Source organism: Anopheles gambiae, chromosome 2 (genome assembly GCF_943734735.2).
Source record: "Anopheles gambiae chromosome 2, idAnoGambNW_F1_1, whole genome shotgun sequence".
NCBI classification, from domain to species: domain Eukaryota; kingdom Metazoa; phylum Arthropoda; class Insecta; order Diptera; family Culicidae; genus Anopheles; species Anopheles gambiae.
The window spans coordinates 93,378,890-93,406,631 of NC_064601.1; the positions used below are offsets into that span (position 1 = coordinate 93,378,890).

Here is a 27,742-nt window from a genome sequence, read left to right on the forward strand (position 1 = left end):
TTCCATCAAACGCTACCCTTGAACCACTTGGATGACCCATATGTCACCAAACATTGCGGATCGCGACAGTGGAGCGAAAGCTATAAAGCAGGTGTGAATAGCAATTATCGATGCGTTATGGGGTTTTTAGCAGCGTGAGCTAATGCGGGATACCCGTTTGGTACCACGATTTGGAAATCGTCCAATCGTGAACGGGAAGAAATTTGGGAAGCGAAAGCGACTTCGGTCGGTCTAGTTTTGGATTTTATTCAGTACATTGTCTAACATTCATAACATCAGCTCGTAATGTGGATCGCTAGGTTTTTTTTGGTTGGTTTGTTTGTTCTAGTTGTCCTTATGTTCGTTTGATTTCTTCTTCTCCTATAGATTGATTTGATAAATTTAGCTACTTAAAATATATTTTCTTTTCATATATTATCTCTCTGTGTTTGTGTTTTCGTAGTTGTGTTTACGTGTGTGGCAATAATTTAATAAGTGGAATTTATTTAAAGGGTTTGTTTTGTAAATATTTCAATTAATTTTCAATTGAGTATGATAAAGAAAGAAATTCTAATTGTAGCGTATGTCAACAAAAAAAGTAAAATTCGAACAATTTGTCTTTCCGCGGTGCTCCGGAAGGACATCATAATACATGTATCGTTACTTACATGGATTACGGACTGTTATATTGAATCAACGCACGCACAAATAATCTGCAGTTTTTTACCAGACAATCAACGCTTTACTGCATTCAACCACAATCAAAACGTATTTTACCGCATGATACAAATCATCTTGCCTCTTCAAGGGTTTAAAATGGGTTTCAACCGCCTAAAGGTATGCTACGACCGTGTTCAGAGCGCAGTCTATTGTGTCTTGGTCGGACATTGTTTTCCCAGTTGTTTGTAACAACAAACAAATGGGTTTAATTTTTTTCCATTTTCAAATGCATGTGTTTGTTTGCATAATAATAGTTCTGTTTTGCTAGTTAAATATTGGTACATCTTTTCATCTTTCGCTATTCATTTAACAATCTCCTAACATCCATTAATCGATGTAAGTGATTTGTGTTTTTCTTCTCTTCCTACCTTCAAAACAGCGTTGGTTCAGAGTTTTTGTTTTTCGTTTTTCTTATGATTTATGATTATGTTTTCGATCTGTTCCCTAAAAGTTTCAATACGCGTGTTCGAGGACACTGCTACACATTTTTATCAAGACTGAATTGATTGGTTGCTGGTGCACTATTAGATTAGATTTATGGATAGTGGTAATGCATTTTTTCTGCTTCATTTTATCGTTTGAAATTGTTGGTTTTGATTCTTATTATAGTATGTAGGTGTGTTTGTGTGAGTATCGGTTCTGTTTTGGTGTAGTATCTCAACATGTGTTCAGTTTGTGGACACTTCGTATAGTATGTTACTGTCAAATAGAGCTTTGATTGCTTGTTGTATGTAAAGAGGTGTAAGAGTTAGAAACGCAAGCAAGAGAAAAGTCGTAGATTGGTATGATAATATGTTATACAAATATAAATCTATCGGCCTCCCTTGAAATAGCGTATATAAATTATTTGATTTCATCTCGATCATCATAAAAATATAGTTTAAGTTACCGTTACAGTAGAAAAAGTGTTAGAAAAGCCTGTTTAGAAAAGGGTTCGTTTGTTCTGAAAGAGAGTTCTGCAGGTACCGAATACTGCTGATTGAAAGCACCACATGGCGTCAGTAGGTAGCGCTAAAAGTATCTCGACGATGTTTTCAAAATATCCTCGTAAGTGAACGCAACAACAGGTGTAAACTATCTCCAGCGAGATACAAAACAACATTGTAAACTAGCCATTCCTAACCTTACTCTTTGGTTTTTGTTTCTGTTTCTCAGTATCAGTAGTTTTTGATTGTAATGTTTCCCTCCTGTATAGTGTTTTGTAATCCGTTTTGTCAGCCCGCTTTACATCTTGTCCGTTGCACAGTTTGGATCCAGCGTCGAAGCAACAAAGAACGTTCCATTTAGGGCCCGCTCGTCATCCTTGCAGTATCCCATAATGATACCGGTCCGGCAATCTCCAATCAAGTTCGGCATCAGGATGGCGGCACCGGAAATGGTAACGATCGTACCGAACAGCACCAGGCCGGCCGCGGGCAGTTTCTCCTGGCTGAACAGCGAGTGTGGACTGAGCTGAATGTAGGCCAGTCCGGGAAGGACGTACGCGAGTGGAATAGCAGCAAGCAGACCCTGTAAAGCAATACATTTTAGCATGTTGTGGAGGATATAGTTTTGGATTGATAGCATAAGCGAAACACACATTTAATTCCAGCACCGGCCCGAGACACTCGGTGTAGGGCGAAATGATGAACGCCGAAAACACAATCACCAGCGTCGTGATCATTGATTTGCGGTCGTCCTCCTCACCCGTCACATGGCTCGGATCCTTGTCCGTGTCATACTCGACGACCTCGTGCGAGTAGAACCGTTTGATCTGCGTGCGGACAATTTCCCGCGACACGAAGCATTCGATCGGGAAGGTGAGCAGAATCGAGACGGAGAACAGCACGCGGGCAAAGTTCATCAGATCGTCATCCCAGCAGTAGTTTTCCAGTAGATCACCTACAAGCAGAGATAAGAACAGTGATGACCAGCTAGATAAGGTTGGATGACAGCTCGCCAGTACGTACCCTGCGAAAGTGCTCGAAACGTGCAGTAGCCGGCGATACCGAACAGTGCCGCCACGAGCCAGGCAAATCCGACGGAAAAGTGTGTCACCTTCTCCCAGCGCTCCATAGTAGCGTTTTGCATCGATTGGTACACCAGGAACGTGTTGTGGTGGCACATAAAGGCTGTGGGGATTGGAGAAAAAGGACGAAATAGCACACAAGTAGAGTGTAAAGCACAACACTCGCAGGCGCACTCGGCATGCTTACCGAATGCCATTATGCCAACGGCCGGAATCAGATCACTGTGGGCAAATCGCCAAGATTCTGGAGTGTTGGGGCTGTATATAGTGGTGAGTTGGACGAGGAAAAGAATGAGCTTTAAGCAGGCAAAACCCTTCTCCCAAACAATACTTACACGACACTGTAATCTCCCGACAGGAGCCTGTAAACGACAGCCATCAGGATGAGCACCACGCAGGCCAGGCTGAGGAAGCTTGCCTTCGCCAGCCGGGACACGTTCTTGTACAGACAGAGCGGTATGACGACGAAGATGGTCACGACCAGCACCACGCCGAACCGTACCATACCCATCGAGCTGCCCCAGGCCGGCACAAAGCGCACCAGCACCTTGGACAGTGTGTCGCCCACGACCACGTTGTACGATATCATGGCTGCCGGGCGGATTGCATACCCAAAGGCGTCGTTTAGTGTTATGCGGAAAGGCAATAGACAGATGGTGCAGAATGAAATGACGCTTAGAGACAAAGGATTTGCTAACGATTCTAAACAATGTTGCTGGAGCAATAGAGTGTGTTTTTATATGTTTTTGCAGGAGGAAAGAGAAGGACAGAAGCTTGAATCGTAGCGTGAGTGGGCAGCGCTTGAACTTCGAACGATTTCCATTCCATTTCTCGGTCCGTGCGGGCTCGATCGCTCCGCCATTTCGGTGAGGGGTGTTGATTACGATTAAAGCTAGCTACCGCGTGGTCCTGTCCTCTGTTCATTAGCGCCTCCCGTGACTCGTGTAGGTGTTTAGGTTTCTCTTTATCCCTCCAATAGAAATGGGAAAGTTTTAATTGAATAAGTCTCGCAGCCGCGGCAGACGGGTACTGCGTTCTCGATGACGTCGGATAGATTTTTATTGGTTTATGCACACTAATTAGCTGCGTTAGTTTGGTTTCTTACACGTAGCGAACAGTGATTGCGACTCTTTTATCTGTAGCACATCCTGCTTGAAAGGGCAGCCGAGAGTTCTGAGACTGGAAAGAAACAAGTCCCGTCCTGTTGCATGGAAATAAATCACCCACATTCACCCACCGATTGAATGTGAGTCATTAGAGCTTTTTTTTTGGAACAGATTTCATCCAAGGACGGTTTGGTTGGTTTCTTTTTTAAAGCATGACCGGGGCAAATTGTAGCCAAGACACGAACAAAGCGGAACAAAGAAAGCTAGTCTTTCTTGTGTGTCGGTGTGTGTGTGTGTGCTGGGCGTTAAATTTCTTGTGGTGGTATTCTTTATTAGCACCCACCGAAAAGGACGTGTGTACGTGTTTTTTTTTGGGGCAAACCATGACGCAAACGCTGTGCCATGCTTGATGAAGCGCTCCGGTGCCGTGCTCTAGTTTTCCGAAAACCGGATCGACCCCATGCAGTTTCGAGAAATAGGTTAAAAACGTGATTGCATTTTGACTCACTCGCTTTTGCCCTTCTGCCTTCTCTTTCGCTCTCTCGTACACAACACACTCCCTCTTTCATAGCTAACATGGAGCTGTTTTTATATCTACGTGGGGTTTTTGTGCACCACCTTTCCCCGTACAACAGGTATGGTCGCACCGCTGGAACGGGGAAAACAAGGAACGCTCACCTAAAAAAGGGTACATAAATTGCAGCAGCGATAGCAGATAGTATCCACCCTTGCCGTATGCGGCTTCCATCACGCCGGGATAGCTGAATCTTCCGCTCAGGTGACCGCAGCGTACCTGAACAGGGAGAAAAAAGACATTCGGGGAAATTGGAGGGAAAAGAGAGGAAATTAGTCACGAGTGAGTAACGCGCACGGGTACGGAATATATAAATCGGGGATCGGGAAAGCATCCCTGAGTGCATGCAGCTGTGCGCTGTCAATGGATCAACGGAAAATGCATTTTGGTGGTGGCGTGTGAGTGTTTATTATTGGTATTGCAAAAAAGTAGTCAAGCTATTAGAGGGTAATCGCACGAACGTTATTGAAAATTGAAGCAATCATTTCGCAAATTGAAAATGATAATTTAATGAAACCAAGTCATGTGTGTGAATTTCTGTTTCAGTGTTATTTGCAACTCTTAATGAACTCTTCATTATTTGGTCTTCAAAATACCTGTAAAATATGGAATTGAATCAACCGAATAAAGTCAGCTTTTTCAGGCGCCTGCAGTTATGCAAATAGCTTACCATAAGCGTACTGTTAAGCTGTTCTGCGGTCAACACACAATTTTATGTGCAATTATAATGGCAATTATAATGTGCGACACGACTAGAAACGGCGAATTTACATGTAGATCTGCCAAAAGTACTTCATATCTAAATGTACAATAAGGATTTTTATTTAACAATTCGCGGAATCCTTTCCACGCGCCTGAAGTTATGCAAATTTTATCTTTATTGGAGTTATTATTCACAACGAAATATTCGCCGATAAGCCTAGAACCGATGTCCACAACGAGATGCCTACCAGATAGCACGAGCTTAACAGGAAAGCCTTATGCATTTAAATTCTCATTACTTAAACTACGCGACGGGCTTTTAAAAGCGCTTTTACATCGGTATAACTTATACTGCAAATGAATAGTGATACTGTGCCTTAAATTTTCCAATTATACCACCCTTCCCCGCCCCTCTGAAACCTTCTCTAGATTAAAACAACTCCCATCTCCCCCCGCCAGCCGCTATAAATAACGTTAAACGACTGCATTGTGCTTTAATTTTAATATGCTGCCTGAACAATACTCCAGCACACCATACTCCAGATAATAGAGTCTCCGAAGGCCTGTTCAGATCCTGCGGCTGAAAGCGATCCGCTCACGAGTGCAAACGAGGAACGATGCCATCGTTTAAACCTATTTTGCCGCCCTAAATCTCGCTCCGTGTATCGTAACTATTAATCTCCTCCTCGGGTGGCAAATTCGAGCAAAATGTGCAACAGGATCGCTCGCTTGCTAGTCGACACCGACTCAACCAGGGGTTCATTGTACCGGGCTTTCGTGATGATTTCTCGTCACCCACGTACATACTTGAAGCGGCCGAAAAGGAGGCAAGCGTGTTGATGGTAACAAATTTACTCTACCCCCCCAAAAAAAAGGCATCGTTCGCCAGCCGGCCGTTTTCACGGTCTCAATTTGTAGCCCACTGAGCAACAGTTTTGAAGGTTTTAACTGGCTGTTGGCAAAGCTTTGTGTTTGAAAAGGGGAACAGCATAAAAAAAATGAAACATGGCATAGCGATGCATCTTCACTCGGGAGCTGCAAGCGTTATGCCTGTGAAGCTCGTTGAGTTGGCTGATGCGAAGTGCTTTCCACGCTCCCACGCACGAGTGTGAAATATGTATTATTCATTCATAAAAACCAGAAGCATGAGTGATGAGTAGGTGTGGAGCAATTCGTTGTTTTCACAATTTCGACTCCCAGGCCACTACAAGCCGGCTCCGATTGCGCTGGGCTTTTATTTCCTGGAGGCGTTGCGTGTGAGATAACTGTGCATGGTGGGGGCAAACAACCCTCCTTCCGAAAACAACCTCCGTACGCAACCGTACACGCAATCCTACGGCACACAATAAACAAGGAGGAAGCTTTTCCTCGCTGTCGGATGAAAATGTGCCTAAATTGTGTGTGTGGAATGTGTTCGTTTGTGTTTCATTCAAAATTTGCGCGCACCCGACCGGCGTATAAAGTGCTACACGTTTAACACGATCAAAGCCTTTGCGTGCCTGTGTGTGTGGTTTGCGTACTTTCCCGCTTCGTGTGCCTCAACAGGCTTCAGCAGGGTGGCGTTCCTTGGGAGTGCTTGACGAATCGTCACTAATTTCGTCTTGCCAGCCTAATGCGATTAAAAAGCAATCTTAACGAATGCAAACGGACGCCCACCGTCCGGACAGTGCCTGGCAGAACGCTCAATGCCTTCGTAAATTAAACACGTCCTTGTTTGCTCCCCTTTTGTGGCGTTTGGAAAGCGTGCGCGCCACTTTGCTAATGGATTGCACATTGCCGCTGGTACCGCTGCTGGTGCAGGTTTTGGCCCTTTTGTTTGCTCTTTTGTGTGTGCCTCTGTGTGTGTGTGTGTGTTGGTACACACTCTTATAAGGTCCTTCAAGAAGCTCACTTCACAACAGTTGGTGTATTGTCGTAAATCGGGCTTTCACGCCGCCCGCTACGGTTAATCTATTTTACCGAATGAATAGGAGAAACAAAGCAAAGCCATGGACACTTACTTTCCCTCCTTCACCACTGAACAGCAAGCAGAAACAAACTCCACAAATTACATTTTAAGCATCCTGAAGCGAAGTAACAAAATGCAACGTTCCAGAGCCAATTCTCTTTGTTCCTGAGATAAAGTGGTGAATGCAGGACGGTTTGTGCCACTTCAAACGGCACCAAAAGGCGTTCCTCCTGGCACGAGGCAAGTGTTCCCCTCGCAGGCGAAACGGGACGATACCCTCCACCCTCTTACCCTTAATCGACCCAACTCTTTTGCCCCCCCCCCCCCCCGGTGGAAGCGGCAAGAGCTGGAAAACAAAACCGGCCTGACCCTGGGCAAACGGGATTGGCAATGTTCCTGTGGTTTCGGTTTTTGCCCTATTTCATTTTGCCGGTATCGTCTTTTAATGGTGTACGTATTATGTTTTTCTGCCGTCTGCATTTTTGCAAACTGTCCCTTGGGCAAAGTTTGCACCCAAAAGGGAAAAGTGTGAAAGAAAGTTTTTTTTTTTTTTTTTGCACAACTCTTCAGTTTGTCTCGGGTGTTCAGTTTTTGCTCGTTTCTTCGCGCACACACTTACTGGCGGTTTCGATTGAAATTATCTTGCCGTGGGCTAACTCTATCTACCCACCATCGGGAGCGTAGGGTTTGTGGTTGTGTGCAAAAATAAAAATTTAAAAATAGACGACTGCAAAAGTTTGTGCCATCCTGGTTTTTTTCCTTCTGTTTTTCATGGTGCATTCGTGCTGTCCCTTGGTTTCGGCTTATTTCGTTCGTCCCTGTTTCGGAAGAGTGTAACAGTGCCAGATACCGATGGAATGGATGCCAACTGTGTCATTAGGAAATGAGATTTTCCAGACCCGGCATTTTTTGTGTGTGTTTGTTTGTACAGTTCACGTTCACGGTCTGGACCGGTTGGCATGGAGAAAGGGATTTTTCTCGCAATCGGTTAGCTATTGGCAAATGAAACGGTTTTCTGTAGCAGGGTAATCATCACACCAGCAACAGCTTCATGCCAAGTGCTTGGAAACATAAAACTGCAACACAGAGGTGTGCGAGAGTTTGTGTTCGTTTGTGTGATTTTTCTCTCCATTTTCGTCCCTCTCTCGTTGAAGTGCCATAATGTAACCGTTTCTTCAATGGTTAGTTTATTTCCTCTCGTTCCACTCGTCCTACTCATGCCGCTTAGTATGTTGCTGAATAAATAATGCAAATGTTCTGCAGCAGCCCCACTGTTTTGCCGCATGCCAGTGACGGTGGTGCACTGGGCGTGTGGCAAAAAAAGAGTGTTCAATGTTACAGCCAAAAACCCGCAAACGTATGCAAAACCATTCAGCAGGATTCAAAGTTTAGAGAAGGTTTTTAGTTCCTGCTTTAGTTTGTGTAGCGTTTAAAATGAAGGTAATGTTGTTTTAAATGGGAAAAGCATCTCGGTCGTGATTATTAGGGTTGCTTTTGAAACTTATGATTTAAAAATCCCAAAAAAAAAATTGATTAAGTAATTGAATGAGCAAGCTTGTCAGTATCGAAATTCAAGTCGTGATACTTGCTGCAATAAAAAAGCTGTTTCTATGTACCACCTCATAGTAACACAAAATTGGATGTTCTGCGAATGCTTCTTAATTCATCATAACGACTTTTTCATGGCAATCTAACAACCCACTGCCCCTCCTCCAAAACGTCCACAGGACCTCGTCAATTTAGGGCGAGCCTAGCAGAGACCAATGTTTGCACATCAGTTTGCACCACCACCACACAAACAATTCACGTCATTGTCCCGCACCCATGAAACCCATTTGCGCCAGGATTTTCCTACGGCAACCGAACAATATCGTTCCCGTTTTGCTCAAAATCTTTTGGCACTTTTGCCTGATACGAAAACTTTAGAGCCATCCCCTGCTAAGACGCCGTACTACGGCTTCATTTCATTGCTCGCCCATTGTGTGGTGATGCGCTCACACCCAGCACAACAGCGGGCGTTGATGTGGGTTATAAATTTGTAAACATTTGACCCAATAACCATCATTTTGGCGGGCGTAGGCTGATGGATAAGAATTGAATATATATTCGGTCGGCTTTTGCCCGAAACACGTGCACAAGCTGTGGAAGATGAAAGTAGGCGGCGAAGGCCTGTCGCATTAAAACCAGCATGTTATGAGTGTGGCGGCGGTCCCGGAGATTCGAGGAGAAGTTGCAGGGATTTTGTGACGAAGTTTAATGGTAATAAAAACAGCAAAGGAAGTACGCTAAACAATGGCAGGGTGACGAGCATGTTGAATAGACGCCTCGTACCTTCATGTAGGCACACTCTCTTTTACGTGTTTGTGTGTGGGGTGTATGTTTTCATCCTGAAAGATAGCACGCAACGGCGTTATCTAGTACCGTTTGTTGCAGAAGGAAGCGAACTTTATTATGCTGGCATTTATTATCATCGACGCGAAGGCAGCACGCTATTATTGTACGCTTCAAAGCGCTATCATAACGCTTGCTTGCAATTGTCTGCCGGCTTATCGGTGGACCGGCTACAACCGTCCAGTAATTAATAATGCATCTTGAGAGAGAAAATACGACGGTACGATGTTGATACTCGGTATAAAATACTCACCATTAAAATGAGCGAATAGTCCGTGATGGCGGCCACAATCACTAGCAGAAACAGCCCCAGCCCGAACCCGGCCCGGTGCAGCGCGTACGGGATGCCGATGACGCCGCTGCCGACGATCGAATTGATGTAGTTGAAGGACGCCTGCGGAAGCGATGAGAGCGTTTCGGCCGGCTTGCCCTGGTTGGCCTGGTCACGCTGGGAAAAGGGCACAAAAAGTAACACGGCCAGACAGGCGTTAAAAGCGATAAACCGTGCAATGAAAGCAAGCCGCTCCCGCCTCCGCCGCCGGGCAATTGATGATTGGTCGGGCGTAAATGAGATGAAACCTTACGTTAATGAGCAATTACTTACTGGCCCGGGATCAAGCGAAGGAAAGAGTGCTTAAAAGGTTGGCATGATTGGGAAAAGAGAGCCACTTTTGCTTCATTTTCAACCATTTTGGATAGTGTATTCGGTGATGGAAAGCTTTAAATTGAAGGAACTAAAAGTCCACACTTCACAGCTGTCAGTGTGTAGCAGCACCTTTTTCTCACTGCAATTATAGCTAGTTAAATAAAAACCCCTGCAACATAAATATGCAAAATTGAAAACTAACTCGCCTGTCGCTCGTTGTCAGCTTTTGGACTGGAAATATCAACATTATGCTAATGAAGCCGCACGTACGCACACGTCCGACCTCTCTCCAGTGGCCTATCGTAGCTTTGCTTGCTCCTGGCGTCCCCAGGACAATTATTTATTCATAACACTTCCGAAACATTTCTCCCAGTCCTGTCAGCTCCCAACGACATTCCCAGGGGAGCTTGACGCATAGCTTTCGGAGGGGAGGGAAATTCCGGACGTGTGGCCATACACCCCGAAAGGCAACCGTCCCCCGAGCAGCCCGGAACGCCCGGAAGCGAAATTGGTTTGAACTCAATTAATGAAACGTCATGTGCATACGAGAGCCGCCCGGTGCCGGTGCGAGCGACATTCCAGACGCTAGTTGCAGAGAGCCGATGCAGAAAATGGGTTCAAATCGACATGCCGCTATGCCAGAAAAACAGGGCAGGAGAAAAATGAAATGAGTGTTAGGAAGCGGCAAAAAACGACCGTTTACAAATCCAATTGCTGATCTAACAACAGGTCGCAAAAATCGATCACACTTTGCTCTGTCCTCGAGCCTCCGGGTGAACCTGGGACGATAAGGTGGACGATACAGCAGCATTGACAAAACCGTATCCTTCATCAAACGGGTCAGCGTGCAAATGACACGCTCGAGCATGGAGCTCGAACTTTAATAGGCATTTTTTAAAGGTACGAAGTTTCCGTTTCGGAAGTTTTGCAAGTGAGCTGACCAAAAACTGCAAATAAACGCCCAAAAGCTGAACGACTATGTGCAAATAAAGTGAAATTATTTACTATTTGTTGACAAAATGAAAAAATGCAATCAAAATGGGACGAAAAAACACTTCATCAGAAGTGTTGTCGCCGTTGGGCGGGGAAATGCTCAGAGACCGTTGGGAAATATTGCAACGCTTGTTATTTATATTCAAATGAACTGTTTGATTTACGAATATATTTTCCCGCAACATTGTTGACAAGTCGACAAGTGGCCGTGAAGTGATTCTGGGCGCGTAGTTTCGTTGTTACGCACGGTGCAAATAGAAAGTTTGGCATGATTTTAAACCACAACTGACGTTGTTGATTGGTTTGTGCAGATTTTCCAATGGGAACCTGTGGTAACGTTAACCCGTGCGAATTCGTTCAACGGTCGATGTCAAGTTGTTTTCAATGAGGTAAACATCGATGGGACAAATACTTCACAATGTTTACCTTTACCAGCGAGTTGATGTCATCGAAAGCGTTCACTTCAGCCGAATCGTCACTGGCCTGCAAAGGAACAAAAAATAGAGTGCAAACGTTAAGCAGTGGTAAAGTTTAAAGCGTAACTCAAGTGTTGGATACAATTGATACGGATTCCGAGGGAAAAGCAGGACAAAGAGCTTTCGATGGAGTGGCCTTTGCAGTACACTGTACAGGCCGATCGCATATGTGAACGGAGTGCAGAGCAAAAAGCAATTTTAGGGAGATGAAGAAGAAAAAAAAATACCCCAGCCGTATCGTTGCCATCATAGGATTATATTTACACCGTGCAACGGAGTGGTGGAATCTCTGTTTTATTTTCCCATTTTATACCCCTTCGGGGGCTTTGTCGTGTAGCGCGTATGAGTGTGTGTGTGTGTATATCGGGATGGTCCTAGTCAAACACTTGAGCTAGCGAGAGACTAAACCCGCTGCCACGATAGTGTTTGCGATCGGGTTAAGCTGCTGCAAGCAGCAGGTTCCGCCCCGGTTGGACTCATCCCTCACCGAGCACGTGCTGCACCATGCGTCTCCATCGCCTCGTTACGGTCAAGTACCGAGCGTCTCCATCTTGCCACTCGTGCCGTTCAGTTTTGCACCGCGGGCAGACCAATTCAAATCCTACCCAGCACCACCAGCACCAGCTTACTGCTATGAATATCAATGGCGCGATGGCTATCGATGGTGCGAGCAAAGAGTAGCTGACACGAGTGAGGAGAAGAATTTGTGGTACCATTTGGATGGAGGTGTGTTTGTACGCTTGGAGGCTATTGTTGCCGGGTGCGAGATGCTTCTCGCCAGAAAGATGAATGTTGGATCACTTCTTCGGCAGTAGGTGGTTGCGTTATTTTGTTCTAGGTATTTTTACAAGTGCCCTTAGCATCGCAAGAAAAGGGGAAAAATGCCTTTTCTTTACTGACGCAAGCAGTTTTGTTGTGGTGCATTTCCTGTATCGTGAAAAGTCCGTTTTGCTTGAACATTATCTTGAACAAATTGATGTGTAAAAGTATAAGTAAAACAATTTGTAAAGCTCCACCCATCCTTAATGCTTTTGAAATTATCATCCAACCTGTTAGCATATTCAACAAAACCTTTGAACCATAATCACATTATCACACACACACACACACACACACACACACACACACACACACACACACACACACACACACACACACACACACACACACACACACCGAAAGCTCTCATGCGCCTGCATTCCATCACGCTGTATGCCGCAAGGGACTCACTCAATGGGTTTTTCATAACCACTTGGAAGGGGGTGCATGGGGACGTTTTCGGGAGTGAGTTTTCAATGCCTTCAGGCCGTTGACCACAGCTTGCTTGCTTGCTGTCAGTGACAAGACGTGCCGTGCATGCCCATCGTCGACCAACGCACACATCATCTGAATATTTTCTCCCCAATCCTCTCCTATCGTCCCGAGGGAGGAGGAGCAGCCTCGACGTATGCAGAAAGGTCTATTTTATCACCGTCCCTTTTTTCACTACGAAAGCAACACAGGCGTAAATGGTGAGGGTGGGACAAAACTAGAGGCAAAATAATTCTTTCACACTAGATAACAGCATCCAGGGCAAATGCGCCGTGGCGTTACCACAACCCCCCGTGCGACCCGTGTGACGTAAAAGCAAGCAAGATCATAAAAGACACTCCGCACAGGATTCGCCACAGCATCATTCGCCTTTTTGTGGTTCGCACTGAATCCATGGATTGAATTCTGCTTTGCACGCGGCGACCTTTTGTGTGGAATGTGATTTGAGGATGAGCCGTTTGGGCATTCGGGCAGACGACAAAGGTTACGCCGCTGTTACGGCTAGGGCAAACTGGAATAGAATGGAGGAAGAAAAAAAAAAGAAACGCACACGCAACGATATCGTAAGAAAGGACAAGCAGAATCATTCAAAGGAACAGGGCAGCCGCGTACGTCATGGGCAGCTTTAGCAACGCCATCAGCCGTGTTACGAAACCGTCATCGGTTGGGTGGAAGAATAAAATCCTTTAGCAGCTGCGTCTTGTGGTGAAGTACAGCTTGATTTTTATCTACAAAAAAAACCTAATTTTGTTGGTCTAGAAAATCATTTCACCGATGACATTTATGCGATGGCCATTGCTCTATAGTATGATGCGCAAATAGACGCAGGCGGAGAAAGAAAACGTTCATTTCCGGTGGTTGGTTGTTGAAGCGAAAGACAGCAAAAGAAAGTGCTCCGGGGTCACGCAATCGTTGGCAGTGTCCCGAACAGATAGGAATCGACATTCTAAACACTCCATCAACAAACCCCTTGCTGATGTTCTTTCCGGCTGTGTGAGTTGAATACGGATTGTTGCTGGTCTGTAACATAATCGTTGTCTCTTCGAGTCACTTTTCTACGTCACATCTTACCATCAGTTCAACCGGCTAGCTTTCCACAGTTTAGCTTTTATCTCGTTTGCCGGTGGCACATAAAGAAGACAGATACATTTGTATTAATAAAACACACTCAATCGTGTATGTGTGTGTGTGTGATGCACCAGTGGGACGTCCCACCGGATAGGATGAATGATGAGATACGTACGCAAGATTTATGACCGAATTGATGGTGTGATCCGTTTGATAGGCTTTTAATCGTTACGAGCTAGGAGCTGTTGGATTGATCAGCAGTTCAAGATAGAGTTTATATTAAGCAATACAGTTGGATTGTAAAAAATACAACCTTAAAGATGGAATGGAGTCAAGCTTTACAAAAAGTTTTCTTTTATCAACATCTACGAGACTAATACTCGTACATTTTGAGGGGCGTGAAATACTTCGCCTGACAGCTCCGTTATTTATATGCAAATGTTGGCGCTGTAGCTCTGCATTTTCTGGCTGCAAACACGCCTCAAGCCGGCGAAGAACGATACGACGATGCATCGTGCGCAAATAAACCTAAAAGATGGTTCAATATGAAGTGAAGTTTTTGGTTCTATTTTTTTGCGAGCTTCTGAGCTGTGCTTTATAATTTGAGAATATTGAAAGCAAAAGCTCTGTGTGACCCGCATCGAGGGAGGATATTTTTGTGGGTCGTGAGAAAAAACAACATCACAGCGGGCCCGTTTGCCATCTGACACCTTAAGCAAATATTTGTGTAACTTTTTCTCAAGGCCATCCGTAGAGGTGTGTGCTTGTGCTGTCTGTGAAGAGCTATGTCCTTTTTTTAAGCTTGATGGAGCTTTTCGAATATGCACCCGTTGAAGCGTACGTGCCATGTATGGGAGACACAGTGAGAGTAGATATTCGGAGGGATGTTCGGGACACACAGTGCGCTCAGAAAATCTCACTCAAATCTCACCTCTATTTAAAGCATTGTGGATCGACAGAAGCGAACGAAGTGCAGCATTTGCTTCCCGTCAGCTTGGAAGACGATGGAAAGGCATCGTATAATCCACCAGATCCACACGCTTCCGTCCGCTTCACGCTATCCGCTTGCAGGTGTTGCAATCAGTGCACAAACTCCACCCGCTCACTGTGCACAATGGAACAACATTTCCTGAACAGATCGCGCCGACACTCTCCGGTTTCGAAGCTGATTGCAGCATTCGCTGGCGCCACGGTTTCCACGACTGCCAGCGACAGCAGATCCCAGGGTCATCAGGTAGTTATTCACGCCGGGATAAGCTTTCGTGGATGGCGCAAAAAACCTGGATGGTGTGAGAAATGGAACTGGCTGTCGTCTTTCCGTCATTGCGGGCTCGCACAATGTATGGTTTCCTTGGGCAAACCGAGGGGCATCATTTTACCCTTCACCAAGTAAACGCGCAAGACGTTTTCTTCCTTCCTGCACCAGCTGCTGTCAGCCTGCCTGCTGCAAGGCGTTGCACTGATCGATGTGCCTTTACAGTGACAGGGAGTCAAATGGAATCGCTTCTCAATAAGTGCCTCGTAGGATGTGAAGGAGGAGCGAGAAGAGAGATAAAATTGAGATTCTTGGATCCAGTCCGGGTTTGATTTGTTGGTAAATGGGGCAGGCTACGGCAAGGGTGTGTTAACGGACGAGCTGCTCAAATCGTTTGCTGATTGCGAAACCCATCAATCAGGAAGGTGGTTGGTGTTTGTGCCGACGGTCGTTTTTCATCGCCATTGACGCTGGGTGCCACTTTATTGTTGCGGTGCAGTGCACTGCAATGTAATGGTGATCTATATCATGCTTAACGAGTTTCACTAAAGATAATCATTATGATGGTAGCGTTTCTAATTAAACTAAACTCTTTGATTAGGTTTCATTCGAGATTGTTTTTTTTTTTCTATTTCCATGATCGATTCGTTTCCAGATTCAATTGCCCATAGCAACTTCACTATGTGTTGGCGCTAGTCTGTGTTTAATGACACTGCAGCAACAACAACAAAAAGCGATGCTACCAGCCGAGCTCAACCGACCGTACCGAAAGGAACGATTATTTTACACCCCGGGAAACCCTACCCGTCCTGCTACGGTCTTACCCGGGTTGGCGAGCAATTTAATTGCATTTTTGATATCGGCGTAATTAAATCGACTTGTTTATTGACGGACAGCACACAGCGCAGGGCACAGAGCCTTCGGGTACGCGCGCAATTGCGGGCGATTTGGGTCCGTTTCGTGGAAAAGGCAGTGCTTTTTTCTACACCGAGCGTTGGAGGGAAACCGGGCCACCCCTAGGCAAGGTAAATTTATAGCGCTTAATCACCGCTCATCGTTTACAGAACCATCGTTGCAACGGGCGGGAGGAGCAAGTTGGTTGAGATTTATCCTTCGCTGGCCTCGATTTCTAGCAAACCTTGCTTGGAGGAACGGATTATCTTTTTTTTATGGGTCCAAATGTACGGAAAGTGGGACGTAAGACAGGCGGATTTGTTATTACTTTTACAAATTAAAAAGTTTGAATCCTTTGAATGCTTTGTTTAAATAAAATATTACTCAATCGAGACGTAACAAGAAAATGAATCCAAAAAGTGTAACGTAGCGTCGATTATATTGGATAATCTCCTCATCTCATCATGACCAGCCGAAGACGACTTATACTAGCATGCAGTCTGTCACACAAACGGTTGTGGGTTCAAGCCTAAACTGGACCCAATTCTTCAAATAATAAAAAAACGATCATAGATTGCGAGAGAAATTTATTAACAAAAACAAAAATCTCCCAACTTTTAGGCAAAGCTACGTATAAATTCATAATAAAAAGTTATAAATGCCCCCAAGAGTCACCTTAAGAAAGATCAATTTCCAGACATGGTGTTCTAACACCGTGTCGACCTTTAACCTTGGAGAAAGAAATAACGAATTAATTTGTCTTCCTTACCACGTGTAATCAGCCGCGTAATCCGAGAAAGAGAGCGCATTACACCTCATAGAAAAAGCTTAACGTACCTTGGTAGGTCCGGGAAAGATAAAGCTTCTTGCAAGACAAGCAAACGAAATACACACACACACACACACACAAACAATGACAATAAAGCAGTGGCGTACACTCAACAGAACCGATCGGGTTACTAGCTAGCCTTAGTTTTTGGGTACTTAATATTTTATGTTTCAAGCAATGTGTGACAGTAGCATGTTGCCGGCAAAAAGCCGGCGAAGGCGGTCAAGAAATGGAATCATTTGTTGCGGGACGAAATCATCTCGACGTTCCCACACACACTCTCTCTCTCTTTCTCTCGCTGGCTCTTCATACAAAAGCAGTTCTAATGAAATCGTATCCAATAACATGTTGCTTGCTCGAGGTCGAATTTCGTGCCTGTGCTGTTTTCGGCTAGCGTTTGCAGGAGCAGCGAAATTTCTCCAATTTCTACCACCAGCAGATCGAAGGATTTGGCAGCGAATGCTTGGAGCTTCTCGTAGTATTTTCCACCCGGTCCAGTCACCGTCAGCTTCCCACTGTCGTAGGAAAAACACAACAGCTTAACTCGAGGAAACGAGGGCTGCTGAATTGGCCCAATCCGCACCGACTATCGTGGCCGCTGGATTAGTCGGTAGGTGGCAGACAGAACGGAGACGGAGGGAGCTGGTGAAGAAAATCCGAAAACTCAATTTGTATTCATCAGGCTACCGGTTCGCATTGCCCGTCGGCATGACCAGCTCCTGGGGAGGAGGAAGCCGTCAGTGTCTCCCGGAGCCACGCAAAACGTTGAATGAGTTAATTCATTTTATTTCACTCCTTCAAGCGGGCGCTCGAGATTTGGCTGTTTGTTTTTACCTCTTTTGTTCTGTGTCACAAAAAAGTCTTTGCCGTCGATTTGCCATTCAGTGGCACCGCTGTGTGTTTATTCTTTTCTAGGTTTTGGGTGTTCGTACAAGCTTCAGCACTAGCTGAAAACAGGATGGTTGTGCAAGAGATTGTGATCTGTTTGGTGGCTATGGAGTTGTACTATTGCTAAGAAAGGAAGAAATAACGAGCTGCTCCATCGTCTCAAGATATCTGTAAAGGGTTGCTAGAGTGTATATAAGCATACTGGAGCTTTGTGAGTGAAAGCGTTCATATGAAATGGTCATATGATGCTCCGAATGGTCAAGCTGATTGAAAATGCTTAAAAAAATGGTTGAAAAGCAATTAAATGAAGCTGGACGTACTATATTGGCATATATTCATAAAGTGCAATAAAGCGCGTTACGTTCTGCACAGAAAGTGAGTAAAACGGACGCGTAGAATTGATTGAAACGTTTCTAACTTCATCGCATCACGACCCCGATCATGACCGTTAGAAACCTTTGCGACTTCCACACCAACCACCACAAGCACATCTCTTCGGTCGAGCTGCTTTTACGAAAGATTAAAAAATAAAAGCGTGACGTTGCACGTTTCCCACCACACCTGACAGAGCGGTGGAGAAAAAGTCAAAGGTGCTAAAAAGGAAATATTGAATGAAAGGCACCCGCAAACCCGGTTTGGAGCGTTCAATTCATGAAGCGCCTTTTATTGCTTTTGCACGATGTTTCGCGTACCGACAAGCGGCGGAGGAGACAGCATTAAGGAGACGTTATTGGAATGTAATTTATACCGTACACGTTTTGTGATGGTGCTGGTGGTAGTGCACGCCAAAGTAGTGAAAGAAAGGCAGCAGATGATGCAGGCCATCGAATGGCATCTATGCTGGGTGGAATTGCGTTACCGTGTGGCTCGACCGGGCGCTCCGGTACCGGTGGAAGAATGCGAAGAATGTTACCAAACGAGCCAACCGTTCCTTTTTCCCCAACCATCCAGCCAACATTCTTTTGTGAATGGCGTGAGAAACAGAAGGTGGGCGGGAGCTATCGGCACCGACCGCAACGGCTGTGGTGGACGATTTTTCCACTCAATTAAATTATCGATTCTTGAACTTCAATTATGTGCCTCCTCCGATGCCTCCTGCCTTGCCGCGCTCTGGAAGTATTGAAAAGCGGTGGGAAATTTTTGCTTTACGAAGTGTGAGAGAGTTTTGCCTATCCTGTACCAAAACATTCCTTTCCATTCCCCCCCATGGAACCAGGTGGGGGGAAAGAAATTGCAAGAGAGTGGTTGGTGGATCGGCGGTTGCCTGTTGAGTGTGGAGAGGGGATTTTGGGAGTGTAGAGTGTTGCGTATGCTATTGCGTAGAGCCTTCCGAGAGGGTGGGCGCGGTAAATATGGTCGAAATTGTTCTTGGGATGTTTATTCAGCGCACCGTCGTGGGCTCATGGTAATTGTAATTGAACTTCACAACCGGCTTGTCCGGAACGGTAATTTAACTTTTCAAATGAAGATCGTATGATATTAGGGCAGGTGTGGGACGGTCTATTTGTCGTTATTTATTCGGAAAAGTGCGGCCTTGGGAGAGCTTAGGAATATATTTTGGGAGCCGTCTTTCTATCAATTGATACTATCTAATCGAGAATAAATGTTTAATAATAGGATTTACTCATCGATGGAAATATCGTTTGTTGTAGGATAATTGAGTATATTTTAGAATTTGAATTTTCAATATTCTCTTTGTTGTTTCAGCGAATTATGTACGCTTCAAGTGTTATTCCGGTTTGACTAGTTGATTGTCAACACATTTTTATGTAATTTAATGTAAACAGTTTGTAGGTTTATTGTTTAGAATTGAAGGTAAACACTTTAATGAAACCCCAACAGTATTCTGCAAATCAATTTGGTGTACTAAAATCATAAAATACTCCAAGCATCAGAACGGTTAGATCAGCAAAATGACGAAATAGAAGTGGAGCATGAGTGCCAATTTTAACACTTTTGTAATCAACATTGAACAGAGATCGATTGTAATAACGTATTACACCCTTTTGTATTCCATTTATCGATCAGACAACAGACATTCAAACAACCTCCACCCTTTCGTTATCTAACGAACGCATGATTTCTTCGGAACCACAGCCAGAAACCCACATCACTTGACACCGGATTCATCCAATCAGTGGGTTGCGTACATGTGTCCTTGGGCAATTTATCACAACGACAGCATCCTCGGGACATCGCATCATTGTGTCCGTGTGTGTGTGTGTGTGTGTGTGTGTGTGTGTGTGTGTGTGTGTGTGTGTGTGTGTGTGTGTGTGTTTGTGCGAGAATTCGTTAATGTCAAACAATCATTGCAACTTGTCATCATCACATCACATGCCCGGAACGGCATGTTGCTGCTTGGGTTGGGATGGTGTAAATGTCGTGCTTTTTCCGCCCGTTGGGCTGATTAACGATTCATTGCGACAATTGTGCTGACGGAGGCTGAGCGTAGGAAAAATCGCTCCACCATCAGCAAGCGCTCTACGTTCGTATGTTCTAAATTTTTTCGTTCGTAAGCGCAAAAAAAAGGAGCAAAGCACACAAAACAAAACCAAACAGGTGCAAAGTGGTGTTACAAGCACAAGGACATCAATTATTGAACGCGTTATCGTATCGTGTTATGTTTTTTTGCTTTTGTGTTTACGTCCCACACTCGATTTGGTGATCTTTGCCCTTCCCAAAAAGTGGTCTGGTGTGGTCCACCAGCTTTTGCTGGTGCTTTTTCTGGGTAATGTCTGTCGTTTTCCCTGGCTAAACTTTATTTCTTTTTTTTTTCGCAAGCCTGCTAGCAGCCTGTGCCAACGACATTCGCTTGTAATTGGTGATATGGGTAGCAACAGTTCCAAGGAGCGAAAAAAAGAGCGTGCTGAGCAGAACCGTACCACGCACGTCGAAGCGAGACAAGCTACCGTGCTTCACGCAGCAGTGGAGATGACCATCGTTAACAGCAGATTTTTCGGTCCTTGCTTGCTGCTGCCCACAACGAGCAACGAGCGCGTTGTGTTTCCTACTACTGACTGAGACCACCTGGTCAGAAATGGAGGAAATGGAAATGGAAAGCACACCGGTACGAGAAGCCCTCAGACCGGAACAAGTTTATTTTTATACCTTTGTTTACAAATCGTTTTATGTGTGCCCGACAAATTGTCGACCGCCTGCCGTCGGGGCCTGCCGAACCACTCGAGAGCGGGAAAATAGGGACGATGCGAGTGCACGAATTATTCGGTGGAGCCGGCTAACAGCTAACAGGTATCGAGTCGGGGTTGTGAAACACACAGCAAATGAGCACGGTCGGGGAAGCACTGTTAATTGTGCAACGGGGCAACGGGGAACGTGGTCGGAAGGTGGATATGTAGGTAAATGTAAGTGGGCGTGTAAATTACCGGTTGTGAAACGGCAGCGGAACATCATTTCGCACTAACTTCACACCGGAAGCGATTGTTTACGGGCCGTAACCCCGATTTCGGGTGCTAATCGCTGTTAAGCCCCTTTTGAGCGTGCTGAGGAGATGGGAAAAAAGAGGTGGAAAAAAGCCATCTTTCTGCAAACAAAGTGAAGAAGCGAACCGGTTTTTGTATTGTTAAATATTTTAATCCTCAATTTCTATGCTACAATCGAACGATGATGAAAACAGTGGAGCAAAGTTTTACATAATTGATGTACGATTTAACCTTTCGAGCCATTGCTGGTACTTTCACATTTTACGTTAAACACCAATTTAGAATTTAAATCGCTCCGCCTATAGCTTTACGACTGTGGGCTTCATTTTTATTGGAGGAAAAATGCTTTCCTACACCGAATACACCGAAACACGGAAACAATACGGCACAACGAAAAATCAATCATGCAAAATAAAACAGGCACGGGCGGGCAAACCGATGGAAGAGACCAGTTTTGGGAAAATGAAGAACACCAAAGTGTATGCAGGTGCGATTACGAGGGGGAAAGGTTTCGCTTTGTTCTGCGACACAACTGTGACAGCAACAGCTAGGGCGGTAGGCCGTTCAATAGGACACGTCGGATGATGTGGGATGTGGATCCCGGTGTGACAACCGACAAATGGATGGTTGTAACGATACAGCTTCTTTCCTGTCGGTCTTTAAGCAGGGCCTTTGCACGATCGATGAGAAGAACGTCGAAGTGGCGTTGAAGGCCACAGCAAAAAAGTGGGGATTTATTTTGGCGACGAAAGAACTGTGTTTCTTTTTTTTTGCTGCACAAAAGCGGTACACGAACATTACGAGCATCTTTAAATCGCCTTTCTGATTTCCCCAGAGTATTTTTGTGGAGCATACTTTTTTTTTGGAGGCTCAGTGTAATGTCATAAGACAGTTTTTTTCCATTTCATATTTTTATTGTACTTCTCCAACTTGGAACGAATACTTTTGTTATGTGGAAAACAATTAAGCTACAATAAAGCAAACCGGTGTGCTCGTTAAAGTTGTCTCTAATGTATCTTTTCGAACATCATTTCCTTTATCTCGGTCTAGTGGTTTCACCAATAACATAAAAAAATCCGAACTTTTCCTAGCATTACCGGTCGCTTCCACGCAATTTACCGTGATCGATAACCGTTATGGTTCTGTCCTTTTCTCTCTCTCTCTTTGCTTCTTCTGCTTGGTCTTCCGCGCGCTGCCAATGGTGTGAAATTCCGTAACTCAATCCCCGACAGCGAAACCGATGAGTGATATCCCTTTCCGATTGCTTTCGACGCGCAATTTCCCCGGTGTCGCCGGATCGAAACGGAATATCATGCAAGGCTTTACGGGATTGTGAATCAAATCCAACGGATTTTTTGCACTGCAAGAAGACAAAGTATGCTTTCTTGGAAGTATACTTCCCGGAAATAATAAGTAAAATGCTAACCAACAATTGTTACTTCCTCACGATAAAAGTGTAAAAATCACTCAACCTGCTTTCAATCACCCATTCGCCCATGCCCACGTCCATCCTGACCTTCACGGTGACCGATTTTCTCTACGATAAAAAGAAACTCAATCTTACTTATCCCAGCATCCCCGTCGAATGACCCGCTAGCGCTCCAGGAAAAAAGGCGTCCCCGCAGCTACGAAGACATATCCCGTGGGAATGGCAAAGTGGCCACCGTGCCCCGCGTTTCGTGCGGCGGATGCCAATGATTTCAATTATGGATTATTTACTTTCACTTTGCATAGAAATGGCAGCATTAGGTGCGGGCAGGTGAATGTTTGCGCCCTGCTTCGTTAGCTTCGTTCGCTTTTCCTGCTCAAAACCATCCCGTCCCTGTCCGGTGCCACTGCCTCTGCTTATCGTCTTATCACCGTAACCCATCTCCTATCGCGCTTCCCGTTCCTGTCACCTGTTCCATCTCCATCACATGCCAACGGACGCTTCGTGGACGGTCCAACGTACGGTGTGGAGCGCACAAGCTGGAACCGGTATGGACGCTGAATAGAAATGAATAGCACTCGGGGGAGAGATAATGGAAATGGTCAGTGTTTCGGGATGGGTTAGCATTTCCTCAATCCGGTTGAAACGGTTGCTGCCTGGCTTTTGAATGAGTTAATATTATCGAAACAATTCAAAACCAACGGGCCTGGGGTGGGTAGCCTGGAGTGGGCTATTAGGTCGTTGGTAGAGCACTTTCCCCGCTGCATACGGAACGGAACTTAATGTGGTGGAAAATGTATCGCCGTTGTTACAGGTTTATGCTGGGAATGATGGAGATATTTAACAGCAATTGTGCATTATGAGCATTCAATGAAGCGATCAACAAGTGTAATTGATTAAAACTATGCTGTGTAACATTTCAAAATCGGTAAATGTAATGCTTTACCTCTTTAGTTATACGTCAACAGTTTTCAACATGTGTTAACCGCCCAAAGGTATGCAAAACGCAGCACAAAACTGGAATTCCTTACAAAGTTCGTAAATAGTATAATGGCAAAGCAATTTTTTTAGGCGTGTGTAAACGTGACACCGTTAAATGAAACTATTTAATTGAGCCAAAGTTTAATGCTATCCCTTTACGATAGGTTGAATATGTTTATGTTTGTTTGGTAGTGAAAGTAAATTGCTACTCAAATTACCATCACCACGGTAAAGTTCAACACGTTGCTCAAGTGTCTTGCTTGGAGTGTAAAGCTTTGATCTTCTAGAAAGGTCTGCAAGGTAGTGTAACATAGTGCTGGTGTTACTATAAAAACAAAATAGAATTTATTCCAAATTATTCCACGCCGTAAACTTTTCCACACCTACCCATCTAACCTAGCAACGGCTGAAATTAGATTACAGCTCAGTTTTTGCAGCTGCTATAATTTATTTCTGCCTCCTACGTATACCTCTTCATTTGCTGTATGGCTTCACCCATCGATTCAACGTACCCGAAGGGGGGAGCAATCAATGACCCACCGCAGACAAACGTTCAGACAACCAGCGTTGCCAACTTGCTCTAAATCGATTAACTTGCGCACAAACTTTCCACCTGAAGCTCGCACGAAAAGTTGTACCAAATTCTAATTACACACAATTGTGGTCCGCAAAAACACGGCGAAATGACGATGTCGTAAACATTTAGCGTAAGACGCGGGGCGGGTGGAAAACTTTTCGACAAACGCCCACCAAACTCACCGGAACGCACCGGCTTTTGATGGTGCGTCGTTGCCGTGCGGCTTACGTCAGTATTACACAGCACACGTGGATGGAAGCTGACGCTTTCCTTCAGATGTTATGATACCAGAGGCACACACACACACTCCAGAGAAGCGATGATACCTCCGTCGTCATACGGAAGTGAGTGCCGAGAGTGCGTGTACATCAAACCAACCATTAAGTTGGAAGCTTTTCCGGAATGAGGTGGTACCACGACATTATGCAGTAATCTGGTTTGGCAGAAGAGTGCAGAAAGTAGGATTATCATGTTCTACGAAAAGTCGGAGATGAAGCGAATGGAGCTCCTGGAGCCTCCGTGGCAAACTGTGTCCGAGAAGGAAATGTCCGCCAATCATCCCTGCGAGGCGCGAGGCTTGTTCGCTTTGTTCCATTAGCGCTTCGAGTTTTGGGATGGGTCCTCGGGTGTCGTGAAGTATCTTGCTTTATCGATCGGTGGCGTGAGAAGTTGTTTATTGTTTGATTTATGAGCTGGTGGGCAGTTATCGCGGCCGCACAAAGGGCACCACTGTGTGACAGTAGTCATGGGAATTTAAAGCCTGACCAGCGTCAGCTCCAACGGTCGTAGATTTGGCTTTCCAGTATGCCTCGGGGGAAGAAGTAAAGTAACGAAATTCGTGAGCTTTGCTTTGAAACAAAGTTTGGCTCAAACTAATAACGGATGTTGAAAGTAGACTTGGGAAGTTCCCTGTTTAAACATGGAGAAAGCTCTTGAAATTCTAGCAAAGTTTGTACAGTACGCAAGATACCATCCCACCATCCGAAGAAGATGATCCTATCTATCCTAAGGTACTGTTCGGTTGACTCCTCCATCATTGCGCTAAAAAGTGGGCGGTAAAACACAACTTTCCCTTGTCGATGCGGCCTCGCACCGTGGAAAGTTGACCTCCGATGTGGCTCCATCGTGTGCTCCAGCCCTGAACTTGTGAGCTTGCCGTTGCTCACTCGACACAACCCCTCCGAGAACGATGCTGCCAATGTTTGCCCAACTTTGGCCGCTTGCCTGGAAGGTAAAGGTCAGCGTGCAACTTAAAACGCTATCCGCTCCTCCTCGGTAATTGGAACAATGTCTGCCCAGTCGTGCCGGACCCGAACGAAGGTCCTACTGATGTGGTTAGCGTAAATTTAGTCCTCTAGCTCCATCGTCCGAGCTGGGACGATTTTCGAAAAACCCAGGGACCCAGGGAGTCGTTCGAATGTGCACTTGATTTATCCTCAACTTTAGCTTCAAATTGCTCTAATGAGCATTCACCGATGTCGTACGGATACACCCGCCACAAAAGGGCAGAAACTAATGGCAAATCGTGCCGCTGCCCGACGGTGAGAGGGTAATCCATAAATTAGTATTCTATCATCCTTTTTGCAAGCCAGTAGGGTCTGGGGTTGGGTGAACGTGAAGAGATGAATAGGATAGAGGAGGCAATAAAACGAGGGTAAACCCGGACCAGACTACACAGATGTGGGAGGACGTGGATGCACGAAGCTTCCGAAAAGGCTACGGTGCCAATGTGTATCTTTTCCATTTTCAGCCCGGGGGATGTTGCTCCCGAATCCCGAGCAACGATGGCACGACGATCGCCCACTCACCAAAGGACACAGACACAAGCGCACACACACACACACACACACACACAAACGATGAATGGGTCGAATCTGAATGAGAATGAATTGGAAGATAAATTGGGACACCGGTCGGTTGTGTGAAGCGTAACGTTATGAGCATTCTGTTTGGTGCGTTTTTTTCCCCGTGAAGCAGTGAGAACAGCCACATTGTGCACCTGGCAAGAACCTGTGGAAATACAGGGGACATCTACCAATCTACTTCTTACTTGTCGCTGCAGCATGTAGCTAAACTCGGACACGGTGTTCTTCTTGGCCGTTGGTTCCATGGTCGGTGGCGTTGCTTCGTTGCGGGTCGCTTCCGGGAGTAAATAATCCTGCTCACAAACAGGTGCTCGAGCGAGTTGTGCGAACGATCCTACTGCGGTAGGACGGGTGCAGCCAAGATCACCTTAGGGCGGGACGAGCTGGAACCGATCGATTGCACAAGCACAGCTGCAAGCAAGCACTTAATTATGATTCGTTTTAGCGTCGGTTTGATTTTCTAATCACGCACGCCACGGCCTTAGTAGAAGGGTTACATTACGGATGGGGCACGGTTTTGGGGGTGGAAAATGTGGATAATTCGGAAACTTGAGCACAAATACACACACACGCTCGCACTTGCATTTCACACTGAAGCCATACAGTTGCACATCTGGGAGCCAGAGGGATGCTTGCGGATAGTAAGCACGGATGTAATGGCAAGCTTTAGGGCTTATTGTGCATGGCGCAATGAAGTAACGGCACGGTTTGGAATATGTCGCTGACAGGTCGCTGGGAACGGGTCCCAAGGGTCACATCAGCGTAGCCAATCGGAACGATCTCCGACTGCTTTAGCGAAGCTACCGACGGTAACGAGGGATTTCTTGACGGAACCGACGTGACACTGACGACTTAAACGGAGCAGCTGACCGCAGCGGAGCACAAATTGCAGCTACACTGTTGTGGTACGGAATTACCGTTTTCTTCTATCCTGCGTTTTTGATGGGACTGAGCACGGCTCTGGGTAAGCGGCAGCTCGTTCACTAAGCCGTAAACTTCGTGAGAACACCAAACGATTGTAAGCTGCACTCGCGCTTCGTAAGTTCGATGGATAGGTCAGGATGCAGTGGACTGTAGTGCCGAATGGGAATGCGTGCAGGATGTATCGCGTATCCTCGCGAGCACACGTCTGCACGCGACGAGGCTTCACTGCAGTCTATCCGTCGATATCGGAGCACTTGGCGTAGCGTTCTACCATAACGACGAGCGTCATGCATTCTCCCACGCTTCGGATTCGCGGATCCAACCAGAAGCATAGATGGGTAAGACAGTGGCAGTGGACACCGTTTTGCCAGAGATACGAGAGAGCGAGAGAGCGACCGTTACGGCACTTCTCATCTTTGACGAGCTTTGATTATTTGTTGTGCTCCACACGCTGGTTTATGTTTCCCAATTCGGTTAGGTTTCGCTCTGGCAGTACGTTTTTGGAGCACCCTGGAGCAACAGGAATCAGGACATCGGGCACTCTGTTTACTAAACGGCTGGCCGATGGCTGGCGGGTCAAGCTGGATAAACAGAGACAGCGAGCGAGCGAACATGCGCAACAGTGTGTGTGTATACGTGTGTGTGTGTGATATGGGAAGACAAGGGGACGGTGTTTGATCTTGACATTCAAAACACAGAGGCATTAAAGCAAGGGTGTCGAAGTCAAATAGTGATATT

At 45.6% G+C, this 27,742-nt stretch overlaps 1 protein-coding gene across 2 annotated transcripts; it reads right to left on the reverse strand.

The window, feature by feature from the left end:
* Positions 1-221: 221 nt before the first annotated feature.
* Positions 222-27,292, reverse strand: LOC1276656 (putative sodium-coupled neutral amino acid transporter 11). Of its 2 annotated transcripts, none has more exons than XM_061643704.1 (9): positions 26,266-27,292; positions 11,500-11,550; positions 9,682-9,876; positions 4,492-4,606; positions 3,043-3,298; positions 2,895-2,965; positions 2,649-2,810; positions 2,279-2,580; positions 222-2,208 (listed from the first exon to the last, which is right to left on the reverse strand). In XM_061643704.1, the coding sequence occupies exons 1-9, from the start codon at positions 26,323-26,325 to the stop codon at positions 1,924-1,926; spliced, it is 1,497 nt and encodes a 498-aa protein (XP_061499688.1). In that variant the 5' UTR covers positions 26,326-27,292; the 3' UTR covers positions 222-1,923. The 2 variants fall into 2 exon arrangements, with proteins under 2 accessions (XP_061499688.1, XP_061499687.1); XM_061643703.1 differs by having other exon boundaries at positions 11,494-11,550; positions 26,266-27,290.
* Positions 27,293-27,742: the final 450 nt, after the last annotated feature.

Bases quoted from the DNA above. Each gene is read 5' to 3' on its own strand.
- LOC1276656 (XM_061643703.1), bottom strand. From the start codon at position 26,325: ATGGAACCAACGGCCAAGAAGAACACCGTGTCCGAGTTTAGCTACATG. The intron at 2,966-3,042 runs GTAAGTATTGTT...CACTATATACAG, and splicing joins TCGGGAGATTACAGTGTCGT to CCCCAACACTCCAGAATCTT. The intron at 2,811-2,894 runs GTAAGCATGCCG...CAATCCCCACAG, and splicing joins CGTTGGCATAATGGCATTCG to CCTTTATGTGCCACCACAAC.